Genomic DNA, 26,021 nt, shown 5'->3' on the forward strand with positions numbered 1-26,021 from the left:
GTTTCTTATCCGCTGATAGTCCGGACCCAGAAAAGTATCCTGCACCAACCTCAGCTCTGCCGCTTCCCGGCAGCTGAGATTTCTTTTCCATACCCGTTGCTATGTCGACCTCATATAGGCGCGTGTAATAGTTCTTGCGCTCTAACGCAGTTCGTGTACGGGCCTTTCGCAGCCTGCTTTGCGCTTTGCTGAAGCCGAGGAGAAGCAAACATCTCGTGTTCACGGAGTCTGGTCCGTATCAAGATGGGATTACACCAGGGTAGTCGGTATGTGAGCCGTGTATCGTGGCACCGACCACAAACATACTATTGCGGTTCAATTGCTCATCTCAATACCAGAATTGTTAGACATTCAATGATCTTCATACGTCTACTCTTCAAGTACACCTAAACGTAGCCGTCCACCTCCCACCCTTGACATCCTTGACATCCACATCCCCCTGCCCAGCCATAACCTCAACAACAACATCCCCACTCAGCCCCTCCATTCCACTCATGACCACCCGTCCCGCACATTCCATCACCGGCATCCTAACCTCTCCCACCGTCCCCTCCGGCGCCTCAAAGTCCAACATTATGCTACCATCCAACACCTGTGTCCTGGCGCCAAAGAAACCCAAACTCGTCCTGAAGCCCGCATCCGCAAACTTGAGATCGCCGAGCGAAGGCGCAATACGCCATGTTGCTCCGCCAGCAGTGAGTAACTGTACACCGGCGACATATTGTGTGAGGCTGGATGTCGGTCCTGTTGCCCATCCGTGGGCGTGGCTGATGCGTGCGTCGTTGTTGTAGGGCGCGTAGTGGAGTTCGCCAGTCGTGCTGTATCCTTCGATGAAGGTTGAGTTTGTCATGCGAGGGTCGTCGAGCATGAAGCCCCATTGTAGACGCATCAACTCCAACGCAGCGGTTGTGTTCTGTGCGAGGAAGTGGGATTGCAGTTCAAAGCCGGAGATGAAGGGTGAGATGGCGTCTGCGGCTTCGGGGGCAGGGGCACCGTACGGCGTCCATCGCGAGACCAAATTCTGTGAGATCATACTCGTCTGTGTGCTGTTCACTGTGAGGTTTGCGACGACGGCCCAGGCGTTTCCGTCCTGGGGCATGAGCGTTGTGGTTTCGTTGTCGCGGTACATGCCCTCTTGCTCATCCCAGAGAAGTTCATTGGCGGCGGTCTTGATACCATCAGCTGTTTCTTGCCAGGAAGAAATGTTGGCTGTGTCGTTCAAAGCTGAGGCGAGGTAGATGCCCTGATTGATGGTGTAGTACAGGATGGCGTTTGCTTCGATATTGTGGCCGCCCATGCCGAAGCGGAGCCAGTCGTTGGGCGCAGTTACGTTCATGAGGCCGCTGGAGTCGATGTTGGAGAGGGAGAAGGAGAGGGCAAATTTGTATTTGTCCCATAGAGATTTGAGGTAGTCCATGTCGCCCTGGAGAAGTGGTCAGCGAGTGTGAAGGATTTGATCGGGATGTCTTACAGTGTAGAGGAAGTGGTCAGCGACACCGATCAGAGTGTATAGGTGGTACGTGAACGATATCGCCTGGGGAGGGAAAGGCCTTCCGGCATATGGGAGTAGACCATTCGTCGCGTTCTGTACCTCGAAGAGCGAGTCCAATGCATTCTCAATGGAAATGACATCGTTTGTCGATACCACGACACCGGGGACTGCTATCGCCATGTCTACCAATGCCTGTCAGTGTGCACTCAGTGATGGGGGATGTATCAACGTACCGCCAGCCCAAACAAGTCTATCCCTCTTTGCACCATCAACCAGCGCACTCTTGCCACTGGTAATGGTATAGTTGTTATACCAAGTAACATTAACCGGCGACTGGTCGTCCTCACTCGAGAAACCTTCTTCGCGCAGATGAACAAGCGCATTGCCGGTGTCTGGTTCAATCGTACAGATCTGGTTCGTGTACGCTCCGGCATACCATACGCGATTGAGCAGCTCATCTGCAACACGTTAGTCTTTCTACCCAAGCGACAGAAGCAAGCAAACAATGAATGACATACCGTCGCAATGGAAATATCCCGTATAATTCCCCAACGCATCCCCCTCCCAATGCGGCATAGCAGTATAATGTACCTCCGCGCCTGCCACCTCTACACTCCCAGTCCCATTATGCACCAACGTCATGTACCTAAACCCACCCCTCACCTTCTCCTTCGGCGCTGTATACCGCCCAGTACCATTAACATGGAACCAGAGCGTCTCGTCCTTTCCTGCATCGGCCGTCGCGTCGCTGCTCCAATTGCTGACCCATAACGAACTTTCGGAGAAGGTGACGCCGATGTATTCGGAGGACGAGTTAACAGAGCCGATTGTTACGGTGACGAGACCCGCGATGTTGATGCCGAAGTCGTACGCTGTTGCTGCTTCGCCGGTGAAGACGGAACTGCCATTCGCGCTGGTAAGGCTCTCGGGGTGGGTGACGGAGCCGTTAGTGCTGTGTACGGAGATGGGATGGAGGGTTCGTGATTTGGGCGCGAGGATGTATTGCGAGTAAGGTATCGATGCGAGCGCGACAGGTACGACAGCCGCGAAGCTGACTAGAGAGTTGAAGAACCTCATGTTTGCGTATATGTCGATCGAATCCGGGTATCTCCAATCCTACACCCTATTCAAGCTCTTGATGATCCAAGGCTTATGTACCTTCCCCTCCCGCTGCCTTCCGGCACCATAGCCAAAGCCATGACCCCGTTTTCGATTCCCACACTCATTTGCCGATTTGAAGATCTGGAGGCGGTTCGGATGAGTACACACCGAGATGACGACGTCGAGCGACGAATTTCTTCGTTAGATCGCGGAGCCTGCACCTAGCCCCGGTACCCATCCTAGCCATTGCGGGGAAGCGAGTCGTTTTCGCAGCCACTGCGGGTCGGTCTTCTGCACATGGCTGACGCTAGTGTGGGTTTTCCCCCGAAGAAGTAGCGACCCGGGGATTTGCCGGGTGTGCCTGCCTCCACGTCCCGATGTCTTGGAACGGGAGCTTGGACTTGGGAAAAGAGGAGGCTAGATGGCATGCTTCCAGATGATAATTTTGGTGAATACAATGAGGGGAGAGCAGGATAGCATACCTTCAGAAATTGATCCTGATGCATACAATGAGGCGATTGAGCAGGAATTGATAAAGCTTCTGACAAACTGCAGTCTACAACAAGATACAGGAAGAAAGTTTAGAGAGCTCATGGGCATTGTATACTCCTACCTGATCGATGATATCCACCTGTCTATACATTCAACTCAATGTAGCCTTCTACCTGTTTCATGACGCTCACCTACTTATATACTCAGCTTAATGTAGCCTTCTAAGCTATCCGTATAAAGACAGATTTCCTGTGACACTTGCTGTCGCAAACTGAGAAGAGAAGCCAGTCAAGAGTATTTCGCGCTTTATGCAGGACATGTCAGCACCAATCCAGACTTAATACACGTGAACGATTACTATACACCAGCCCATATTCATATCCACCACTGCGCCATTCGTTTACATAACCCACCCACAAACCCAACCGCCTACCTCTTCCCCTGCGGCAGCATCCCTAACAACCTCTCCAATTCCATCGCCGTACTCCCATCGGCCTTATCCCTAATCTGTTGCAACAGCTCCCTATCCTTGGCTTTAAACGCCTCTTCACCCGCCTTGACCATCAACCCACACTTGATCCACATGTCGACCCTCTCCGGCACCGTCAGCGTTGTGCACTTGGGGATAAAGACACTCGCTACTCTGGTGTTTCCCGCACCAAGGACCTCGTTGAAGAAAGGCTCCCAGCCAATCGGGCTCTTCTTTTGCTTTGCAAATTCCTCGAGCTCGTTCCAGTGCCGCGCTGCGACGAGGGCGCGGAGGCGGATGTATGTGTATGTTTTGTCGTTGATCTTGAACTCTGACTGCACCTTTTGGGCGCGCTTATAGTGGCCTTGGCGGATGAGTTGAAAGATTGTCTCGTTTGCTGAGAGACCGATGTATGTTTGACCTGGTAGCGCACCTGCGGGTGTTGGGTCTCTCGGTCCGTTGAGGTCTGTTTCGAACTGGTGTTGGAGACGGAGCAGTTTGGCAGCATCGTCTATAGCTTGGCGCTGGAAGACGGCCGCGCTGTCGCGTGAATCTTGGAGGTACTTTGACGCTAGTTTCAACTTGTCTTGCTGGGCTGGATGGCTTTCCTGTGCGATTGCTTCGGATAGTAAGAGGTTCGAGCCGTCGAGTCTCCTGTCGTCTTGGTAGTAGAGATCTTTCAGTAGCTCACGGTCTTGGTCCCAGGCTGACGACTCGACCAGAGCTGTGGCGACCGGACGGCTGTTGATGACGCGGAAGAAGGAGGCAAGAGGTAGCTTCTTGCGTAGGTGTAGGAGAACGTGGAAGATGAGATCGGTATCGCCCGACTCGATCGCCTTGTCGAGCGCAATGTTGTCTTCCTTCATGTTGAGTAGTAGCGGTACTTGCTTGCCAGCTCTGGGTTCGTAATTGAGAAGCTCCGTCGCCAGTCGCACGCGACCTTCATCGTAGGCCGCCCGTGCGATCTCTTCGAATGAGACACCAGGCTTGCCATGCAGTTTCTTAACTATAAGACTGCAAATCTCCTCTTCTGGGTCCGTCGAGACGCGCACCTTCTGTTGCGCCCAGTGTCCGTGAATCTGGTTTGCTGGCAGATGCAGATACTCGGCTATGCGCAATGCAAGAAGGTATTCGCTGCGGTTCGTGAGACGCTCAACGAGCTTCTCAGGCGTCATGCGGCGATACTGGTCGTAACTGAGCGGCAGGCCAACCTCATAGAAGCGCACAGCGTTCAGAACTCGTAGTGTGTCGCACGTGTCGACAAAATCGTCAGACGAGTACAGGTCCAGCACTGACTTTCCGTACGAAGCTGCTTTCAGCAGCGACTTTTGCCAGTGGATGTTGTACTCATGCGCAGCGGCCTTGATGCATGTGTCCACCGCCTCTCCCAGACTCGGTCGTATCAGCTGTATGAGGTCGTCGGCCTTTGGGCTCTTCTGTTCTAGGAGCGAGGACGCTTCCAATAAGTTTGCAGCAGGCGAGTCGGAGCCCAGCCTGAAGACATCCACCGCCTCATCCGGCACCTTTTGTATGAATTCGCAGACGTCGTTCGTGAGGAGCCGTATGCCATCGACGTCCGGCAAGAGATGCACCCAGGTGTCGTAGTAGAACTTAGTCGCGGCACTTCGAGGGCCGATCAGGTGTACTTCGTCTTCCCAGGCTAACGCGACGGCGTTCGAGCCGCACCATTCCATGTCTTTCGGCACTGTCTTGATCTTGCTGTCGTACTCGCTGAGCTTGTCATTCCAGTCGCCGCTGACAACCCACACCTTTCCATCCTCTGTGTAGAAGGCTAGGAACTCCGCGCGCGGACTGACGCTGATGTGCCTGAACGGTCCGGCATCGAAGTTGCGATCTTCTGCCTCAGTCGCATCGACGACATACAGCGTAGACCCAATCGCTAGTATGACTTCCACCGATCGCGATAGCGAGTAGGCAGGTGGTATGATGCTCCATGATATGACGGGTTCAGTCGGCGGTATAGCGAGGAGTTTGGGGCGCGGTTCGGCGTACGAGGTGACTGAGATGAGGTGGTTGTTCCCGAGGAGCGCTACAAATCCCGTGTTGTAGAATTTGCATGAGAGTACGCCGTATTCGTCTGCGCCGTGGCCGAGGGTGAAGGGCACGAAGTCGCCTTGGAGGTCGTAGTAGCAGCGCACCGTTCCGTCCGAGGTGATGACCAGCAGCTTTTCGTCTTCCGACCATCCCAGGCCCTTGATTGTGCCTTTGTCCCACTATCGCCTGTCAGTAGTCCGTCCTTCATCTCCCGGCACATGTAGAGGGTTGCATACGTTGATGCTACGAATCAGCTTGCCCGCGCAGCTGTAGATGTCGATGCTCGATTTGGACGCGCCGGGACCACGGTAGGTATGCAGCTTCTCTTCATCGCGGTAGACGGCTATAGAAGTCAGTCGCCTGGTCACATGTTCGCGCAGTCGTCGGCAGACGGTGGGACGTACCTACCTACAGCACCGCTATACGGCGCCCCCACCACATTGTAGTTCTCGAGCTCGAGATCCGCGTCGAAGACAGCCTGGTAGAGCTGCACCTTCCTGTAGAACTTGTCGCCGACCTTTTCCCAGTTGGCTGTTGGCTTGGACATGGTTGGGCGCGACTATCGGGCTATCATCGCGCGAACTTGTCGGAGGCTTGGGGTGCCTGCATGGAGCTTCGAGTTGAGGTCATAGCTCTGCCGCCGAGGCTGTCGCGCCTGCGAAGGTTGCCTTTGGGTAGGGCGCCCAAAAACCAAATCTAGCGAACATGCGCTTCGTTTCTTACTTGTATGACTTTAAGCATGATATGGCAATGTGTACTTCCGCGTCTGTTGTAATGTAATGTTCGGCTCACGTCAACTCTCCGCAGAACTCATCGAGACTCGTGGGATATCTTTCATTTTTTGCTAACTATATACTGGTATACTAATCTTGGGTACTGCCAAATCCAACTTGAAGAAAACGCCGTCGCTCATGCATTCGTAACCAATCTGTGCGCCTAGAAGTCCGATTTCCTCCCAACCAAGTCGCATAATCAACATCAGAACACATCTGCTCAATGACCTCCGATGAGCTCAGCCAGTGTCTCGCGGATACCGAAGCGATCGACATCGCTGCCGACTTTCTTGCGGAACATGCCCAGGTCCTGGAGGAAGGCCTCTGCCTCATTGTGCAACTCCTGCGCCAACTCATCGTGGTCACCCTCATCATAGCCTGAATCAGAGTCATCATCGCTGGCCTCACCATCAGGAGCAGGGATCGATCCATCTTTACCCTCGCCTTCGCCTAGCCATGACTCATTCTCGAAGTCTGGCGTACCAAGCTCTCGAGGTGGTGGCAGGACGATGGGGTTCTTGAGCTCTCCCAGAGCGAGCTGGAGATGGCGGCGCAATGAATCGATCTCTGCGCGTAGAGCTACGTTTGTGGGACGCAGCTCCTCGACTTCCGAGGTGAGTGCCTTGATCTTCGCAGCCGAGACTTGGCGGTTCTCCTCCATGAGGCGCTGCATCAGTGCGACCTGCCTCTGGTACTCGTCCAGCTCGGTGGCTTCCTCCCTCTTGCGTTGACTGGCCGCGTTGACACAGACTTGTAGACTGCGGATCTGTTCTGACATCTCTGCGATCTGAGCGTCTCGCTGTGCAGCCGACATGCAGTCCTGGTTGACCAAAGCGCGTGTGCGAATGCGCTTTGCCTGGTCGGCGTAACGTAGGGTGGAAAGAGTCTCATCGTAGTCGGCCGGCGCAATGCAAGCAACCATGGCTGTCTTGCTGTTACCACCCAACGAGTCTTTCAACAGCCAGGTCAAGACCGAATCACGGTACGGCACAACCTCCCGTGGTCGTCGTCCCTTCGCACCGTGTCGTCTTGGGTCTGCCAGTGCAGCAATGACGCGACCAAGTGTAGTAAGAGACTTGTTGATTTGTCCTCCCTCCTTCAAGCGAGCTCCGGTGGCTTCGGTCGACTTGGCACGTTCAGAGCCAGCGAGATCGACGAGGCGCATGCGTGCTGTGCGTTCGATGGTCTCATCGGAGAGAAGCGAGTGGGTGATTTGCTTGAGGCGGATAGTGAAGACGGCGTGGGATCGTGACGAGGTGTCGTTCATCTTGGTGGAGGCTGTCGTTCGGCTCTGTGCTTTTGTTAGTATGTCGCTGGATAAGTATGTAGAGATGCGCCTACCATGTCGCCAATCTTCATCAGGCGCGCAACATCAGCGTAGCTCTTGACTTCAGCCTCGGTCAGGCCCTGCACGTATACACCATCCTTCTGGCTCTCGCGGATCTTGAGATAGATAGGCGGGGTCGTCCTCGGGGTGAGCAGATCTCGCACGTGCTCGTTGTAGACTTCGAAGTAAGAGACTTGGACGTGGTAGTTGGTGTTGGGCGACGGTTCGTGTGCGATGCGATCGAACAGCTCCTCGCAAGTTCGCGGTATCAAGCCTGGGTTGTCTGGTGTGCCCATCATGGTGTAACTCTTTCCCGATCCCGTCTGACCGTATGCGAAAATACATGTGTGGTATCCTCCGAAGTTGTGGTCGAGGAACTCCTCACCGAAAGAGCGGTAGACGTCTTCTTGGTGAGCGTAGTGCGGGTCGGACTCGTCGTGCGACCAGTATGAGCGATCGAATGTGAATTCCTTGTCGTCCAGAACACGGCGTCCGCTGTTCCCGCTCTCTTCTGGCGCATAGAGTGTTGTCTTTTGCGTCGCTGGGTCCATGCGAATCAGGCATTTTGTGCCCTTCTCCTTCTCTATAGCCTTTGTCAGTCTCTATAAACACCGATTGGGTACTATGATCCTACCTCTCGGCACAAAGGCCCTACATCGCACCACCACCTTGACATTGCCGGGGTCGTCGTTCATGGGCGCGGGTGATGAGAGCGCCTGAAGATACGATGCGTCGGATGCGCGCATGGAAGGCGCAGAGGCGGTCGTGTGTAGGGGATACATTCTGTAGTCCAAGATATCGTCTAGTATGAGGTAGCAAGAGTCCAAGAGCTGTTGCGACCGGTGAATGTACAGCAGGTGCATAGGCGGTGTTGAGGTGGAGCACGGATCGCTCTGCCCATGACTCGTGGGCCATTGTTTGGGCCGTGTCAACACGCGGTTGCCGTGTGCGATCGATAACACGTCACTGCCAAGCTCCCCACTGACGCGCGCGCCATCACAGCGCGACGCGACCAGACCAAAGGGGATGTCTAATAGCTCCCGAGATCTGCTGGGGAGATACTGTGTGGTGAGATCAGCTCGGATCTGTCTCCAGGTACACACTGACGAGTATCCACAGCAGCCCTCGTCTCCCAACACGACGCGACAGGACGACCTGGCCAAAAGCAAGAGCTAGCTGACCTGTCCATGGCATCAATAGACGGTGAAGCTGTCTAGACGCATGCAGTGCTGCTCTGGCATGAGCAACCGGTGAAGGATCAAGGACTCTCGGTCGGATACCTTGCAGTCACCAATGACGGCTTTCGTCCCAGCGCCTTCCACTCAACATGTTCCAATTCAAGTCGCGTTCTCTCGTCGATACGAGACTTTGATTTATTGCCTATCGCAATCTTACACGGCTTCTTGTTCGTTTCGTTACGTTGTTGGACTGATGTTGTCAGTATCGCAGTTTCGGCCGGCGGTGCATCGCAGTAGCGACTAAATTTTCCATCTGAGGCGGGCGCAAAATGTGACTGGTGTCGACCCTGCGACGTGAACTCTAACAATGCAATTAGCAGAACTCCGCTCGACCTAATATCCACACGCGCGCGACTTGCTTACCTCTACTCATTTAATGAGAACAGGCATCCAGCGGTCAACTTTAAGGTCAGAATACCTACAACGGCTTGTCCACACTTCGCTTGAGGAGCACAATACCAGTGAGGCCTATCACGCCCGCGCAAGATTCATTTGCCGTCACCAGACATGGCTACCGCTGCAGTACTAAGTCTTTTGGACGAACATACCCGAAAAGTAGCGTTTGAGGGCAGCCTGGCGAAAGTAAAAGGTGCATCGGGAATCGACATCGGCGCACTCGATATCAATGTGCGACTCTTGCCCAGCGACATCGCCGATGGAGAGAGTGGAAGTACTCCGCAGCATGAAGAACTATGGAATACCGTGCTGGGCCGTCTAGTCGACGAAAGGTCACCGGAGAGCCTCTACGAGATTGCTGAGATATGTTACACCCACGGCTCGCATGCCGCTTCTCTTCTCAACACCAAACTCAGCCAAAGCCTTTCTACCCTAGCCACGAATCTATCATCTGGACAAGCAAATGTGGAAAGCATCGAAACTGCAAGAGCTTATCTCGAATTCCTGAAATGTTCGTTTTGGGTACCAGCCGCGTCTTCGTACATGGTCGACACACAATCTCTCACTCTCCTTTCGAGCTTCGTCGGCATCGAAGGGTTAGATGATATTGCACATGATACGCTCTCCGCTTTCTTTTCATTACTGAAAAGCAAGAGAGAGAACTCACCCACCAATCTCGATGCAGTCGTTGATCAATCAATATGGAACCGTCTTAACGCACTCGACATGGCATGTTTCGCCGCTCGGTCTAGCAACATATACAGGACCTGGTTCCAATGGATATCGCTCGCCGCTTCCGCTGGGCTCAAATTCACATGTGTGAGCAACGAAGAATACTGGAGAAAGCTCAGGTTAGGTCTTGTCAAAGGCCATGCGGATCAACGCAAATACTGCCTCGGTATCATCCGCCAGTCTTTTCTTGCTACTTCTGACCATATCGATACACCCACGATGCGATACGATGCCAGTGGCAAAGACCGGGAGCAGTACGATCTATATACGACCCTATTCGAGACCATCGTGCTTCATCGGTATTCTGGCCAGGTCGAGGACTGCCTGAAATCCATGACGACGCTTCTTGGCTCTTCTTCAGCAACAAATCCTTCCCGGATTACTCCCGCGATGACGACAACTCTACTCACGGCAGCCTTAAACCCGTTGATACAGGAGAGCGTTAGGAAAATGATCGGCCGCTGGTATATGGACTTTATCATCGAAGTAAGTCACATGTCTGCCATTCTCATAGACAATATCGTTGTTATCGTTGTTGTACTATCCACGCAACAAGATAATATCTGAGGGCGAAAGCCATGGCCTGCTAGAGGCTGAGTATACCGATGCTGACTTGACATCGCAGCGCCGGGGTGACTTGAGCGGCCACATAAACTTCCTTTTCGAGGGATTTCTGCCTTGGGCAACGGATGGTAGCCTCTTCACATCGACTCTTACTGCCACACGATCATCGACAACGTGCGCTCACGGAGACGCACTCGCTGCAGTGATCTCTCGGTTTGTCTCCGATACCGAAGACACTCCATCATTCGTCCCTTCGGTCGACTATGCCGTCTCTGAAGTCGGAGTGGACAACCGAAATGGCCGTGCAATCATTCTTGGCATAGTTCGTTACCTCGTGAATGCCGGCGGGAGGATGTTTCAACCAGCAATATTGTACATGATGCATGGTCTCGGCGAAGGCCTGAAGACGCGATACGAAAGAAGCCCAACGCATCACAAACTGGAAATTTCCGAGATTGCCGAGATCATCAGCTTATCACGCTTGCCTGGAATGCCAGAGGTAGCAAGTGACTTACACAGCGTTCACTGCCAAAAGCTCTGCGATCTTCTTGATCCCGATTCACAGTCGAAAGGTGTACCTACTAGTGAAGCCCTGCGGGCTAAATGCCAAAAGCTGGAAGATCCAGTGGATCACTCTGCGCTCCAAGCAACCTTTGGCACGAGTGATGGCGAGCTGCCTACACTTCAGTCATTCATCAACGACCTCCGCGACTCAAAACATAGCTGCATACAAGGTCCAGCCTTCGCGCCAGCATGCAAGAGCGTGATGGAGTTTCTTGATCGCACTGAGCCAGCCAAGATCGACGCGAACGAGCTGCACACTGTGTTGTCAGCACTATGGGAAGAGGCCGAGATTCGCGACTTCATCAGACCATTTGCTGTACACCTGCCTGCGCTACTATTCCATCCGACATGCATAATAGTTTGTGTTGAGGACGCTCTGGACCACTTTCCCAGTGGCTGCGACATCCAAGGTCTGCTCTGGACAGCCATGAAACGCCTTATGAAGCTATCCAAGGGACGGTCCTACATTCTTGCAGTACTTGCTCGATCGCTACGCAAAGCTGTGTTTGCACACCCATATGCAATCAAATCATTGCGGGGAGGCCTCCCCTTCGATGACTACATTCTCGATTTCATCAATAATCCAGCATCCATCGGAACAGAGTTTTTGTTTGAGGTTGTCGCTGCCGACAAGCTTCAGCAATACCTGCCGCATCGAACATATGCATCGTACTACGGTATGCGAGAATGGCATGCATACGCAGCTGTCATAGATATCCTACATCGTATTCCGAATGACCCATATGTCTCATCTCCAGAGACTGCTCGGAATATACTGGATGAGTTGGAACTTCCCTGGGAGGATCAGAAACCACCAGTCGCAGTCAAATGTCCATGGAAGAACACTTTTCAACTGCAGGCAATGCTATTGATGAGTCACTACTGTGCGGATGACATAAATGTGGAGAGTCATCTCGATTATTTCACTCGTGCCTTAGTGGTAGAATCATGGCCACGATACCGCTACCTGCTCGAATGGGCCATAGCTCGCATTTACCGTCGGTTCCCGGAATTTACTCAGCGTATCTTGATAGAGCTAGGAAATCTGGAAGAGTATAGCCCGATTCATATCGCCAGTCTGATGAAGATTGGTCTTCTAGTCGCGCCATACGAAACCCAAGACTTTGCAGTAGAGCTCATCACACACCTGAACTCCTACTCTGCCAGCCCCAAAGTCCAGATCCGCCACGAAGCAAACTTTGCGTTTCCCATCGTGTTTGACATAGCTGTTGAGAAGGGCTGGAGGAGGATTACCGAGAATCCCGCTTTCAAAGGCATGAACGCTTTCATCCGCCGACTGGACAAGTTCAACGCTTCTCCCTGGACAATAAGGACTCTAAAGGTCGATATCGAACAGGACTTTACCCTTACAGGCATCTTTCAAGGCCGATACCTGTCGATTGAGACACCGGAACCAGAGCTCGTCACGCATGAAGACTTCGAGGCTCTCGAGCGTGATGATCAGTCAGATGGTTTCAACCCACCACCTGCACGCATAGCACTTGGGAACAAGATCAAACCCAGCTTTGACGTCATTACATCAGCTACAACTGCCCCGGTACCCACCACCACTACCACAGAACCGACCGGCCAAATCACCCTCCAGACCAAAGCTGGCATTGACCTTGACAACCTTCACCCACCTGGCGGCCCACCCAGCATGCAAAATGCCCGTCCCGCATCCGTCATGCTCGTCGCCTCTCTCATCGACAACCCCACCAACCTCGGTGGCCTCTCCCGCATATCCGAATCTTTCGGTCTTGAAGCCCTCTACATCGATGACCTCAAGAAGGTTGCGCACAAGGACTTCAAGGCTACCAGTGTGCGATCGGAAAAGCATCTTGCTATCATTGAGCTGAAGGAGGTTGGCGTACCGGCGTTCTTACTCGATGCCAAGAGTAAAGGGTACGAGGTTGTGGGTATTGAGCAGACGGACCGGAGTGGCATATTAGGGACTGAGGATGTTAAGAATGATGTTGTGGATGAAGGAACGATTAGGAAAGAGGCCAGAAGTCAGGACATTGGCACACTACCCAAGAAGTGCTGTCTTGTGCTAGGTAGCGAGAAGGAAGGTATCTCCGCGGAGGTGCTGGCTGTCATCGATCGCAACGTCGAGATCAAGACTGTGGGAGTTACCAGAAGTTTGAGTAAGTCTCATTCTTGTAGCCAACGTCAGCACCCTTTTACTAACGTTCTCAACAGACGTTCAAACCGCAGGTGGTATCGCACTTTACGAATGGTGGAGAGAATGGGGCGGCAGCAAAGCTTAAGCCACCACGCCAACCTAGGAAAAAACTGAACAGCCTGGAGCCTACGTTGACGTTAGGTCACCTACTTTGCAAAGATTTGGGTCAATGTAGTCTGCAGACCTGTTCAGTTTTTTTCTTGTATGAGGTGCCACAACAAAAGAGAACCATGGTCCCACTCTAGAGACAGATCAAATGCTTCAACAGCAAACATCCACTCAATTACTCAAAAACCCTCTTCCACACCCACAAACTCCTACTATTAGTATAATGCCTCAACCCCTCCATCCCCCACTCCATGCCCACACCACTCTCCTTATGTCCCCCAAACGGCACTCTTGGATCAACATCAAAATGCGAATTCACCCACACACTCCCCGCTTCTAGTCTCCGTGCCATGGCCTCTGCGCGCGTGATGTCTTTACTCCATACCGATGCGCCCAGCCCGGTTCTGAGCGCGTTGGCGCGGTCGATGACGTCGTTCTCGTCGCGCCATTTGAGCAGTGGGACGATGGGACCGAAGGGCTCTTCTTGGACGATGCGGGAGTCTTCGGGTGGGTTATCGATGATGGTGGGGGTGATGTAGTAGCCGGTTTGGGGGGTTGGGGTTATGGTGCCGGCGAGGGCGGTCTTCCAGTTTTGGAGGGGGATTTGGGCGTACATGTTTTGGACTTTGTCGAATCTGGGTTCTTTTGTTAGCTTTTGTGGGATGGTGGGTAGTAGAGGGGAGAGTGAGGGACGGGTGGCTTACTGCATCTTATTCTGCAAAGGTCCTACTATCACGCCTTCTTCCGTCCCAGCACCAGTTTTGATGTTCTCCTTTGTAAACTCAACCATCTTGTCCCGGAACGTGTCGTAGATACTCTCGTGAATGTAGATACGCTTCGTCAACATGCATATCTGGCCCGAATTGAGAAAACTCAATGTCGCGATCTTGGGCAGACATTTGTCGATATCCACGTCTTCATACACAATCGCTGCGTCGTTGCCACCCAGCTCTAGCACATACCGCTTCAACGTCTTCGCGCAAGATGCTGCAACCAGTTTGCCTGTTGCTATCGATCCTGTAAACGAGATCTTGTCGATGCCAGGATGTTCTGTTATCCAAGGGCCGAGTTGGTCGTCTCCACTGAGTACCTGTACGACGCCGGGAGGAAACACGGTCATGGCCAGCTCTCCGAGCTTGAGGTCGCAGTATGGTGTGTACGGTGATGGCTTCATGATGAACGTGTTTCCTGTGATGAGTGCTGGGCCTAGTTTGCCTAGACCGAGTAGGATAGGCCAATTCCAAGGTACAATGCCCGCGCACACGCCGATGGGTGGGTGGGTTGAGTAGATGGTCTTTTCGTCGTCTTCTTGTAGGATCTCATCTTTGATCTCCATCGTTGCGAAGGCGCGGAGCCAGGTTAGTGCGCAGTCCATCTCGGTTTTGGAAAGAGATAGTGGTTTGCCTTGCTCCGAGGTGAGGAGTTGCTCCAGCTCATCGCGGTGGTTTTCTATTGTGTCGGCATACTTCAGGAGTAGTTTCGCTCGCTCGGAGAAGGGTGTGGAGCTCCATGGTTTGAACGCTTTGCGCGCTGCGTCTACGGCGGCATCGAGATCTTCTTTTCTGGTTACCGGCACTTCGTAGAGTGGTTGGCCGGTGGCTGGATTGATGGAATGTCGTGTTTCAGGGGTTGGGACCAGCTGGTTGTTAATGATATTGCCTAGATAGGTCTTTGTGTCGAGTTTGGAGGCCATCTGGAAGTCTTTCGTCCTGGAAAACCTCTCAGGGTTCGGATCGACTCGCAGATAAGAATGCGCACAACAACGGCATTGTTATACGCATAGCTGGATGCGGCCAAGTTCTGATGGCTGCATCTGAGGCGGGGTTGACATCGTACAAACGCGGGGTAAGCATTGCACTACGGGCTGCCATCGTTCGCATATGCTCGGTGACTATGTGATTCGTAGAGTGTATATTGTCTTTGCTTGGTGTTGGGCCCATCGCGGTTCCTAGGGATTGATGACGCAGTGGGTCAGCGGTGCACGGATGCCAACATCGACGACGCGGGGATGCGACGCGTCTTCGATCACGCTCCAACCACCCCATCCACTCCATCACCAACCTTGGAAGCCATCCTGCGGCACCACCCGTCTCTACGTTAGGCCACGCGCAAGGAGATGCCAGGCTCGACTTCACCGCCATGAAGATCTCGTGCGAGCCAGATGTCGGCTGAGGCATGCTTTCCCCGCCAAGCATCATGAAACGGCTATCAAACTCATCCTCTCCCGCACGACTCGACAAGACCCCTACCTCATTCTAAGATCGCCCAGCTGAGCCCAGCCGTCACTCGTTCTCTAGGGCCTGTCGGTTTCAATTAAGCTCATTGTCACCCCGCTTAAGCCTCTTCGAACAGGGCACAGAAGCTCGTACAAGCATTCAACCGCCGCAAAGTCGAACGCCAAGATGCATCTGTCACGATTGCTGAAACTGAGCTCCCCGTATTACCCGGGCTGGAAAGTAGAGATATAACGGCGATGAAGTCCACAGTAAGGTGACAATGAATGGAACCTGACTATCTACTCAAAATGCCTTTCATGCACTCAAAAGGTGCTACTACGCTTGGACACACGTTCCGGTAAGTGTCGCCATTACATTGAGATTCACCAGGCTGAACGGCTAACCAGAGGTAGAAACTTCGATCAGACGATCATCACAGTAAAGGTCGGCGGAAAAGACTACGCCGAGTCTTTCAGCTGCCATCGCGAACTCCTCCGACGATGCTCCCCATACTTCAACACATGCTTAGAGGAGAAGAGCAACTCGCCCTATGAGAAGTCGGGAACTACGCTAGACCTCGACGACACGACCCCTGACGTGTTTGACGCGTTCATGCTATGGTTATACACAGGCTTCATACCACACCATCTCATCGAGGGAGGGAAGGAAGTCCACCCTCCGACTCATGCAGTCAGTGTCAATGGCGGCGACAGCTCGAGCACCACCGGTCAGGAGGAGGGCGATGATGTGGATACTGCGTCTTGGGGCATTGCTCTAGAGACCGACGATACGGAAGCAGACGCCGCGCCGGCCAACGCTGCCGCTGCAAGCAGCCCTGCACCCAGTGCCGAGAAGGTCCCCGGCGATGCTGAGCCAGAAAAGGCTGCCGTAGTACCGCCCCCACGAAACCCAGCTGAGAAGCCCGAGATACCCAAAGAGACGCTGTGTCCATGCTGCTCAAGACCATACAAGTGGAGAGGGCTGGAAGGCTTCTTAGAGCGCCGATTCATTTCGCTCTATGTCTTCGCACACCGCTACGCCATCCCGAAGCTACGTCGCGCCGTCATCCTAGCATGGCAAACGAACGACGAGATCCTGCAAGTCATGCCCGACCACAGCAACGTCATCGCCGCCTACGAGAGCCTCCCACCAGACGCACCGCTGTGCCGATACTTCCTCGATATGTACTCCGTTTACTGGAACCCCGACCGCGACGACGAGCGCACGATAGCCCTGCGAAGTCAGCTTCCGCAAGCTTTCTTATTCGAGCTGGTAACAATGTTGGCGAGGGGAGAGAGACCAAAGATGGAGAAGGAATGGTGCGAGTTCCACGAGCACGAGAGTGAGGAGGAAAAGAAGGCTTGCTTGGATGACTTGGCCAAGGATCCTGTTGCGAGCAAAGCGCTCAGGCGGATCAAGGACAGTAAGGGCTGGAAGGGGCTGGTGCTCAAGAAGGGGAAGAGGTGAGACAATGAGGATCAACTGCATACGCATCATGGCATGGCGTTCTGGAGTCGCATAACACTGGCATATCCCGGTTACACAATTAGCAACATTTATTGTTATCGCATCCACACTTCCAAATTCACGAACAAAATTCACGACATGTGCTTCCTCTTATGCCGCTAACATTCGTGTTCTCCGCCTCATCAGCAAGCTGAGGAATGCGGGGAAGCAACACGAGATCTCCTGACCGCGCCAGACATATCATCAGATGTTCAACTCAGCCATCTCTCCTATGTTTAACCTATGACATCTTTCTAGCAGTCGATCTACGGTAGCGCTAGGTGATGCGGCGAAAGCCACGGAGTCGCTGCTTCCATTCGCGTGTATGCACTTGTTGCTTGGCATCTACGCACGTCTTGCAGTACGAGATCAAGGAGTCCAGTAAGACTATAGTGGCTCAGGTTTACGTGTGGATATCATGTTGGCTGAGGTGTTTTCGGGCTGATCTAATCATGAATGTCGATGCGGCGTCGCTGCTCCAACACTGATACGGAATGCTTGTCTTGTAGGTACTGTAATGGTGTGAGTGCGATACGATGCTGAATTAGGAACCGCACAGCTGTGATAGAGCGTCTCAATTATAAGAAGACCTTACCACTCCGCTCATTGCTCAGCATCTGCATAAAGCGAAGCAACAGTACAACAAGACCCACTTCAATCGACCATCTGCTCATCGAACTTGCATCACCCGAACCGCTAAACCCCATCATGAAGACATTCACCATCGCCATGGTCTCATCCCTCCTCGCCATCACCGCCGCTCTCTCCCCACCCTACGAATCCCCCTGCGACACATGCATCCCCACCCCCGACAAGAACAAATGCCACATCACCACCTCCTGCACCTACGTCTGGGGTCATGCCAACGCCCATACGCCCGGTCCAAGTTATTGCGCCTGCCGCCATGGGTACCGTATGCCTCCTTCTCCTCACTGACCCTTTGTCTACTCTCCGTCATCTCTTCAGTGATAAGACCGGCTGACACACCCAACAGGCGCAACAGGCTACGAAGCCAACAACTTCGAAGTCCAATGGCGACTACCATGGTACGGTACTCCAAATGGCGACCCGAGCCAGGAGGGTAGGGTGTTTGTGAAGCCGGGGGTGGAGTGTAATACGCTTTGTGATGATTGGCTTCTTGGGAAGGATGGATGTAAGGCTGTGCAGGTGAAGAAGTGGTGTATGTAGGAATGAGTGCTATTGGTAGCGTCTTTCAGCCGGCGATCTGATGTATGATCCTTCTGTAGTAGACATGCTATAGTCAGGAGTGAGCCTTGGTAATTCTACAAGCCTTCGTCTTCAACTTTGGAGATACGAACCATACTCTTAGTCAGATCGTAGCGCGCCCTTGACTGATTCTGGTTGTGGCTCCCAGGGTGGATGATCTGATCGTTTTGGGGCCATTTCTTGCGAATCATCCGTGGCTTCGCCAGTGGCCCTGGCTATGTTTCTAGCCAATTATTTTGTTGCCTTTAGATAGCTGTTCATCGCAGCTTGGCTTACGGCTCGCATGTTAGCCTTTGATTTGAAATCGCTGGGTCTGGTGGCGGTAACCCATCGAAGGCTCCCTTTGTCCGCCCCGCCCTCTTGGGCAAATTTTGTTGGGCCAATATCTGATTGACTTTTCCTTCTAACCCTCTCCTTCCTATCTCTACGTGAATTGAGAGAAGCCATGAGTTTTCCATGACGTTCGAGACTGAATTCCTCGCCGCCTTTCAGTTCTTGCTCGACTGTTTTCTTGTTGACCTGGGCGTGGAATCGATCGACTTGCGCTCGAAGGTGCGTGAAACGTCCACTCATTGATCCAAATAGATCCATGACATCGTCCAATTCTTGATGCGGCTCAACCATTCCAGGTGGAAAGCGTCGGCGTTGACCAGCACGCTTTCTTTTGGAGATGAGTCGCACTCGCTTGAAGCTTCTAACGTCATCTTCCTCGCGCTCATTGAGTTGATATATATCTCGTTTTCGACTACCGGTGGCTGTAGCTCCCGTTCGCAAGTCGGGCTCTCCCGTATGTTGATCGGCTTGTAGCGGGGATTCGTCGTCCTGAATCACGGTAATCCTCCGAAAGAACATCTGACATTCTGTACAGTGTATATCGACATCAGTGGTATATGATGATGGGGTCCGGCATCCTGGACAAGTAGTGCTACTGCTCTCGCTAGCGTCATCCTGACTGAAGATGAAGCTCATGTCAATTCGCTGACCAGGTATGAACGCAGCGTGCCATGGGCGCGACAACTCGATCTCTCTTCCCGTACCTCGGGCTTGTAAGGCGTATTGCCTTCGTCCAATCTTGATCTGACCTGGCATGTCCTGGAAACGCAGCTCAAGAACGGAGTGGAAAGCATCCCAAGAGTTGATGAATTGCAGATGGACAGGCGCGATACGACCCATGGGATCGTCCAGTATTATTGGCTCCTCGAACATGCTTCGCTCTAGGTAGCTGGGAAGTGAAGTCTGCAGGCGCATAACAGCATGGTAAGTTGCGAAGTTGATCGTCATCGCGCCTCGTATCATGCCTTTGAGCTCAGAACCAAGCTTTCGGAGCCAATCTAATTTGAGTGCTTCGGATACGTTCCCCAATATCGAGTTGGCAGCTTCGATATTGCGGTTAGCATTCTCAATGCCGTCTCTGATGTGTATGAGTGATGCATCATGCAAGAGCGTCGCCCTGTCGTTCCTGCGCTTTGCTTCGTCGAGTTTGTCATTCATCTCTTTTCGACTCACCCCAAGTAACGTGCTATACAACATCAGCATGAGCTCTGACCAGTGTAAATATGATACTTACACATTGGCCGTGATCAACAGCATCTGCAGGCTTGACGTCGTCCCCGCGATCTCTGCGCGAAACTGCTCCAGCGCTTCTTTTTCTCCAGTCCTCCAACCAATCGCTCTTCCAATCTCCCTGACTCTGTTCACTTTGCCGACTGCAAAAGCGCGCTGGTATCCTTGGATGCGCTTCTTGTAGGCGCTGACGCGGTCATTGCATCTAGCTACGGCTTGCTTTGCTGTTTCGCAGAGACTCCGTAACTCAGGCGTAGCTCCATCCCCGTGCTGTCTAGTAAGTAAATCAATTTCGAGGAGCGTACGGTCGAGAGTCCAAAGCTCGCGTACGGCGGCCTGGTACTCTGCTTTGGAGCCGCGGGCCTCGTCGAGCGCTGCGACTAGATCTTTCACAAGCAAAACGACGGAGATGATGTCGCCTACGGCACCAAACGTGACCGGCATGGCAAAAGAATAACAAAACGTTTGGGCAATGACACGATAATGGTATAATGAAAGTGTTGAAACTTGGTGGGAGATTCCATCTGACCCCGCCTGAATGAGGCTGCACAAGATGGCGGAGTCGCTAAGCCTCCACGAGGTCCAGCCAGTAACATGTCACACATACCACGCCACTTCATATCGCGACTGCCTGCCGATGCGGCACAGTTGCCAAGACCACATCCTCTAGTTTGACCTCACCTCACTCTTGGGACGAATAACCACTCTCAGTATCCGACTTCTTCTCATCTGTACGCACCCTGAAGCGATCGGTCTTCTCATCAGCCCAGTGTGGGCGCGCATCGAACGCGAATTGCAGAATCTCTGGACGCTGGTAGTGGCCTGCCGCATCGATCCACACCTTGACCGATCCCATGTGCGAAAAGTCAATCTCGCCCTGCACCAACTTCTCCTCCCCGCCCGTGTGCGGACCAGCGATGTACGAGCAGAACGGATGGAGGACAGAAGACCAGCCGCCGCCAGCCTTGACGAGGTCCTGCTTTCCGAGGTTCTCTTCCATCCAGTCGAGGCACTGTTGGTCGACGTAGTTGGAAGCAGTGATGACAAAGACTTGGGCAGTGAGGGCATGGGCCTTCATCAACGCCTCGATCTGCGCATCGGCAACGGCTTCGAAGCCGGCCATGGTGGACAATGCCGGCCAAGCTCCCGCATGAATGTGCTGGTTCTGTGTGATGAGGGCCTGGCGCGCGCCGTTCATGGTATGCTCCCAACACGCGAGACCTCCGAGGTTGTACCCGAGCGACAATGGCCAGTTGCGCAATGTACTTCCGTTGCCCTGAGCCCACACCATGCGCTCGACATAGGTTGGCTGAAGCTTCCGATGAACACCGAGTATAGTGCCGTCGCTATCGATAATAACTTGCGAATTAAATAGTGTATAGCCGTTGGCGACACGTTCGCACACGCCCAGGTTGATGGCTACACCGGTCCTGCGACAGGCATCCTGAATAGCACTCATATCCTCCCCATTCGGCTCCACTACAACGCTCTCTTCGGCGTATTTGGCCAAAGCAGCGACCTGCTTTAGGGGTGGGTAACATTCGATCCAGTACTGTGGTAATATTAGCCTGAGCCCCAGCATACCAAGTTTGAGATAACAGCCAATGCACATACAGGATAGCCAGGAATGAAGGTCTCGGGGAACACCAAGAGCTTGACATCATCTTTCGCAGCTTGTTCGATGAGGCGGATAGTCTTCTTGATGGTGGCAGCTTTGTCCATGAAGACAGGCGCAGCGTGGGCGGCAGCCACCTTGAACTTGGTTTCCTTGGGTGCCATCTTGTTGCAGCGCGATAATCGGGGTTCCTACTCGATGAATTGAGTCAAGACTGTCAGGCTGGTGAAACTGCGGAGAAGAGAGCTGTCGTGGACCCAGATTTCTTTGTTAAGGTTGCTTGCTACCTGCCAAGATCGCCGCTTCCGGTCGGTCACCGTACAACGGCGGCCGCTGCGGCACGTCGTTATCTCCCGCGTCGTGGAAAGGTCCGATTGCCCAACTGCCAGCCCTTCCCGGATTGCCAAACAATGCAACTGCACACGAAGATCGTTTGTCATCGGGCTAGTGCGCATCAGGTACCCGGCTCGTCACACCACGCGTTCTCGCAGCCAGGTGAGCCTATACAAGTATGGCTAGCGTCGATTCCATTTCGCACCGAAACCGGCACTCTCCCCGAAAACACTGGCATTCACTCGTTGCACAATCGGTGCGATTACGCGGGAAACTCATCCGACTGGACATGTGATTGCACGGCCTTATGGGTTCACTGCAATAAATGCATGTCGTGACACAGAAAACCGCCGAGTGAATGGGGGTGCAAAACCCAAAAGCCTGCACGGCGATAATACAACTTGACCCTCTGCATCAAATGATGTTGTACCATTCTCTGACACTTCGCAAACCAAACTGCGTGATTCCGACGACAACCGGCTTTTGACATGGCGTTCGATTATTTTGCAAACCCCCCTCCGGGTCTCGACTTGAACGAATCCCGCACTGCTTCTAACAATGCTATCGGCGTTGTCCTTTTCGTCCTTTCTCTCGTTTTCGTGGGCTTACGCCTCTACACTCGCTTGCACGTAAAGCGTGAGCCACTAGGTCTAGATGATTATCTCATGTTTCTCGGTCTGGCGCTGAACGCGGGCAACCTAGCATGCTGCATTGCAGGTAAAGCAATCGATCCCGCAAGACTAATCACGGGTGCTAACGTCCAGACTAGGCGGCTTCTACGGCCTTGGGAAGCACATCTGGTCCTTGGGACCGTATGAGATGCGACAGATTACGATAGTGCGTTGCGACTTCCAGGACCCCACAAGTATCGCAGTGCTGACTACAGCAGATTACATTCGCATATGTCTTCATCTACGCATGGAGTGTGTGCATTATCAAGTTCTCGATCCTGGCGCTATACCGCCGCATATTTGGCCTCTCGTACTTTGGCTATTTCTGCATCGGTCTCACTACAGGTTATCTTATCACCAACCACATCGTCCTACCGCTCTACACGCGACCACTGCACTATTACTGGAACCAGTGGTACGGAGATAAAGGCGTGGTCCAGGTAGACGAGGCAAAGGTGAGAATACTCCAAGACCCAACTGCAACTGCGACTGACCAAGATGTAGTTCTATCTCGGTGTCGGCATCATCAACCTTTTCGGCGATGTGTGCATCCTTACGATACCCATAGCGAGCGTGCTTAAGCTCCACATGGGACGTACCCAGAAGGTGGCAGTCTGTCTCACGTTCCTTCTTGGTAGCTTGTACGTTACAGTCCTACGTCAGTCCCTACGACAAAGTTTCGCTAACAAATACAGCGTCTGTTTTGCTTCGCTCTACCGCATCATCACCATCACCCACCTCGTCCAGTCGAAAGACATCAGTTGGGCAAAGAGCGACGTCTTCATCTGGTCCTCCGTAGAACCCTCCATCGGCATCATTTCCGGATGCCTACCCACCCTGCGACCACTCATGATGAAAGTGATCAACGCACTCTCGACCCGCCTGCCATCCTCCTTCAAGTCATCGCAGCACTCCGAATCATCCGGCCCCTCGCTGAATCCCCTCGAAACGATATCCAAGAAGCGCACGCGCAAGATCAACCTCAAGGATACGTTGGGAGACACGATTAACAATGACACTCGGAGCCAGTGGGGCAAATCGCGATTGGATGAAGACGAAATGTGTCTCACGACAACGACTGTGCATGGGGAGTGCCCGGGTACTGCACTGTGCAAAGAAGGCAGTGTAACCACAAGCGAGCTCTCGCAGAGTATGAGGAGAGAAAGAGGGATTACTATGACGAAAGAATTCGCATGGGATGAGGGAACGCATGACCAAAGCCCAGACAACAAGGTCTAGACAAGTAGTAAAGCGACCGCGCATTTCTCTCGGCTTTTGATCGTATCCGCACCATGCAACGGAAGCAGGACTTGGACCAACGTGAACATCCCACCAAAGCTCAGCTTTAGGCAGTGTTAGACAGACGAATCGACGCGATACCCCTCACGAAGCCAGTATACCATCCCACCATCGGCAAGACTAAACACCGTCCGGAAACTGTTGCGTATTAGAATGCGACGCGTCGCGGCCTCTCGAACGCCGCTAATACGACCAACGGATTGCGTAGCGCTCATCGCGACAGCCTGTACTGGCCCACGCGTGATGGTCGACCTATCGCATGCGCTAGAGTGTCTGACGAACTCGGGGTAGGTGGTGAGAAACGGAAAAGGCTTGGAAGGGAACGCGACGAATGCGACGGGACGGGACGGGTAGCTGCCCAGGTGCACGGGAAACATACTAGCGTGGCCGATCTATGACCAGGCGCGACTGGGTAACACCCTGACAGCTCATGTAATGCATCATACACCTTACTTTCGATCTAGATGACCAGTGAACGTGACGTGAATTATGATAGGTGACTTTGTTCAGTCTTCGAAATTTGTGCCTGCAGCCATAGTTCCGTCTCATAGCCGAATGTGGTATAGCGTTTTTGCACTCTCGTCGATCCTCCCGGCGTTTTGCACGTTGCGGCCATACATCTTCCCGGCGGAGATAGTTGTCGCAGCATCACCACCACCTTGAAGAAGCGCCACAAGAAGCCTGACTTTTCGTCCGAATTGGAAGATGGCAATGGTGCGCCAGGTATATAAGAGGCACTGTGCAACTGTGGAAATTGAGATGTCAATATCAACGCACTTCGCGACTAAAGCTTCAACATGCAAGGCTTCAAAGACTTCGACCCTGCAAAGGACATTCGAGACCTTTCCGGAAAAGTGATCTTGGTGACTGGAGGTGATTGAACTTCTTTACCGTCGTTGACATTCTTCTGACAGTCATATTAGGCACCGCAGGATTGGGAGAGGAAAGTGTGCGAGCACTGGCGGCGCACAGTCCATTACACATCTACTTCACAGGCCGCAATGTCGCTGCAGCGAATGCACTGATCGCCGACATCAAAGCCAAGCACCCGAGGACATCTTTGAGCTTCATCAAGATGGATCTTTCGTCCCTTCGCGCAGTCAAAGAGGCCGTCGCTCGAGACTTCAAACATGACCGCCTCGACGTACTGATGAACAACGCCGGTATCATTGCCAAACCGGCAGTTTTGAGTACTGATGGTTACGAGATCCAATTCGCGACGAACCATCTCGGCCATGCGATGCTCACCAGAGAGCTGATGCCCATCTTGCTCAAGACAGCCAAAGAGCCCAATGCAGACGTCCGTGTCGTCAGCAACACATCCGCCGGTTACGAGTTCCATCGCGCCATCAAGGGTGGCATTTCCTTCGATGAACTTGACGCTGGAAGCACGATGTCTCGAATGATGCTAGGCGCATGGATTCGTTATGGCCAGTCCAAACTCGCAAACATCCTCTTCGCAGCGGAGCTCGCGCGTCGGCATCCTGAGCTGACGTCTGTAGCCATCCACCCTGGACTTGTCAAGACAACCATGAATACCGAGATGGCCGGCTGGAGTAAGACGTTTGTCAACGTAACGTCGCGGATATCGGGAGAGAGGTGGCTTGAGCCGCATGAGGGCGTTTTGAATCAGCTTTGGTGTGCGGCCGGAGAGGAGAAAGAAGCAATGCGGAATGGAGGATATTACACGCCTGGGGGCGTAGACTCGACGGAGAAACTGACGGCGGAGGCTAGAGACGAAGATCTGGCGGGAAGGTTGTGGAAGTGGACGGAGGAAGTGCTCCTGGAGGTCTGAAGCTGTGGTTCAATGCGTCGGTAGCAATTTGGGGAGGGAGGCGTATATCTCTTCCCAGCATTTGATCAGGCTAGCCTTCCCTTCTCCATCGACAGTAATGACTATCTCATCGAATTCTCTAACCCACGATGTCCAACCCATTCCGTCCAATTCCAATATAGTGACCGGTACCGAAAGCAAGAAGAAGGTCATGCGATAGGTCAGTAGTCTTAGCGCCAGGCCTTCATTGTTCATGACACCCTCTGGACTCATCCTAGGGTACATTTGCTGTATAGCGTGCGCCCTCCACCCAAGCCAGTC

At 53.1% G+C, this 26,021-nt stretch overlaps 9 protein-coding genes across 9 annotated transcripts; 4 read left to right on the top strand and 5 right to left on the bottom strand.

Moving 5' to 3' along the window:
* Nucleotides 1-376: 376 nt before the first annotated feature.
* Nucleotides 377-6,156, bottom strand: J4E79_009558 (uncharacterized protein; the record flags this gene model as incomplete). The annotated part of the gene is made up of 7 exons (XM_049358402.1): nucleotides 377-1,423; nucleotides 1,472-1,674; nucleotides 1,726-1,950; nucleotides 2,011-2,600; nucleotides 3,519-5,788; nucleotides 5,846-5,952; nucleotides 6,018-6,156. 7 exons carry the CDS (start codon nucleotides 6,154-6,156, stop codon nucleotides 377-379), a joined length of 4,581 nt encoding a protein of 1,526 aa, XP_049207257.1.
* Nucleotides 6,157-6,602: 446 nt separating this feature from the next.
* J4E79_009559 (uncharacterized protein) lies at nucleotides 6,603-8,455 on the bottom strand (the record flags this gene model as incomplete). Its single annotated transcript, XM_049358403.1, has 3 exons — nucleotides 6,603-7,673; nucleotides 7,724-8,292; nucleotides 8,344-8,455. The coding sequence occupies 3 exons, from the start codon at nucleotides 8,453-8,455 to the stop codon at nucleotides 6,603-6,605; spliced, it is 1,752 nt and encodes a 583-aa protein (XP_049207258.1).
* Nucleotides 8,456-9,454: 999 nt separating this feature from the next.
* Nucleotides 9,455-13,473, top strand: J4E79_009560 (uncharacterized protein; the record flags this gene model as incomplete). The annotated part of the gene is made up of 3 exons (XM_049358404.1): nucleotides 9,455-10,561; nucleotides 10,632-13,350; nucleotides 13,406-13,473. The coding sequence occupies 3 exons, from the start codon at nucleotides 9,455-9,457 to the stop codon at nucleotides 13,471-13,473; spliced, it is 3,894 nt and encodes a 1,297-aa protein (XP_049207259.1).
* A 198-nt stretch (nucleotides 13,474-13,671) lies between these two features.
* J4E79_009561 (uncharacterized protein) lies at nucleotides 13,672-15,189 on the bottom strand (the record flags this gene model as incomplete). Its single annotated transcript, XM_049358405.1, has 2 exons — nucleotides 13,672-14,131; nucleotides 14,201-15,189. The coding sequence occupies 2 exons, from the start codon at nucleotides 15,187-15,189 to the stop codon at nucleotides 13,672-13,674; spliced, it is 1,449 nt and encodes a 482-aa protein (XP_049207260.1).
* Nucleotides 15,190-16,020: 831 nt separating this feature from the next.
* J4E79_009562 (uncharacterized protein) lies at nucleotides 16,021-17,179 on the top strand (the record flags this gene model as incomplete). Its single annotated transcript, XM_049358406.1, has 2 exons — nucleotides 16,021-16,070; nucleotides 16,126-17,179. 2 exons carry the CDS (start codon nucleotides 16,021-16,023, stop codon nucleotides 17,177-17,179), a joined length of 1,104 nt encoding a protein of 367 aa, XP_049207261.1.
* Nucleotides 17,180-18,501: 1,322 nt separating this feature from the next.
* J4E79_009563 (uncharacterized protein) lies at nucleotides 18,502-20,452 on the bottom strand (the record flags this gene model as incomplete). The annotated part of the gene is made up of 3 exons (XM_049358407.1): nucleotides 18,502-18,656; nucleotides 18,907-19,964; nucleotides 20,013-20,452. 3 exons carry the CDS (start codon nucleotides 20,450-20,452, stop codon nucleotides 18,502-18,504), a joined length of 1,653 nt encoding a protein of 550 aa, XP_049207262.1.
* Nucleotides 20,453-20,690: 238 nt separating this feature from the next.
* Nucleotides 20,691-21,787, bottom strand: J4E79_009564 (uncharacterized protein; the record flags this gene model as incomplete). Its single annotated transcript, XM_049358408.1, has 2 exons — nucleotides 20,691-21,560; nucleotides 21,623-21,787. The coding sequence occupies 2 exons, from the start codon at nucleotides 21,785-21,787 to the stop codon at nucleotides 20,691-20,693; spliced, it is 1,035 nt and encodes a 344-aa protein (XP_049207263.1).
* A 246-nt stretch (nucleotides 21,788-22,033) lies between these two features.
* Nucleotides 22,034-23,866, top strand: J4E79_009565 (uncharacterized protein; the record flags this gene model as incomplete). Its single annotated transcript, XM_049358409.1, has 5 exons — nucleotides 22,034-22,212; nucleotides 22,721-22,793; nucleotides 22,846-23,082; nucleotides 23,132-23,268; nucleotides 23,323-23,866. 5 exons carry the CDS (start codon nucleotides 22,034-22,036, stop codon nucleotides 23,864-23,866), a joined length of 1,170 nt encoding a protein of 389 aa, XP_049207264.1.
* An 857-nt stretch (nucleotides 23,867-24,723) lies between these two features.
* On the top strand, nucleotides 24,724-25,721 carry J4E79_009566 (uncharacterized protein; the record flags this gene model as incomplete). The annotated part of the gene is made up of 2 exons (XM_049358410.1): nucleotides 24,724-24,799; nucleotides 24,850-25,721. The coding sequence occupies 2 exons, from the start codon at nucleotides 24,724-24,726 to the stop codon at nucleotides 25,719-25,721; spliced, it is 948 nt and encodes a 315-aa protein (XP_049207265.1).
* Nucleotides 25,722-26,021: the final 300 nt, after the last annotated feature.

The sequence above is a fragment of the Alternaria viburni genome (genome assembly GCF_023758015.1).
Source record: "Alternaria viburni strain BMP 2772 chromosome Unknown scaffold_25, whole genome shotgun sequence".
NCBI classification, from domain to species: Eukaryota; Fungi; Ascomycota; class Dothideomycetes; order Pleosporales; family Pleosporaceae; genus Alternaria; species Alternaria viburni.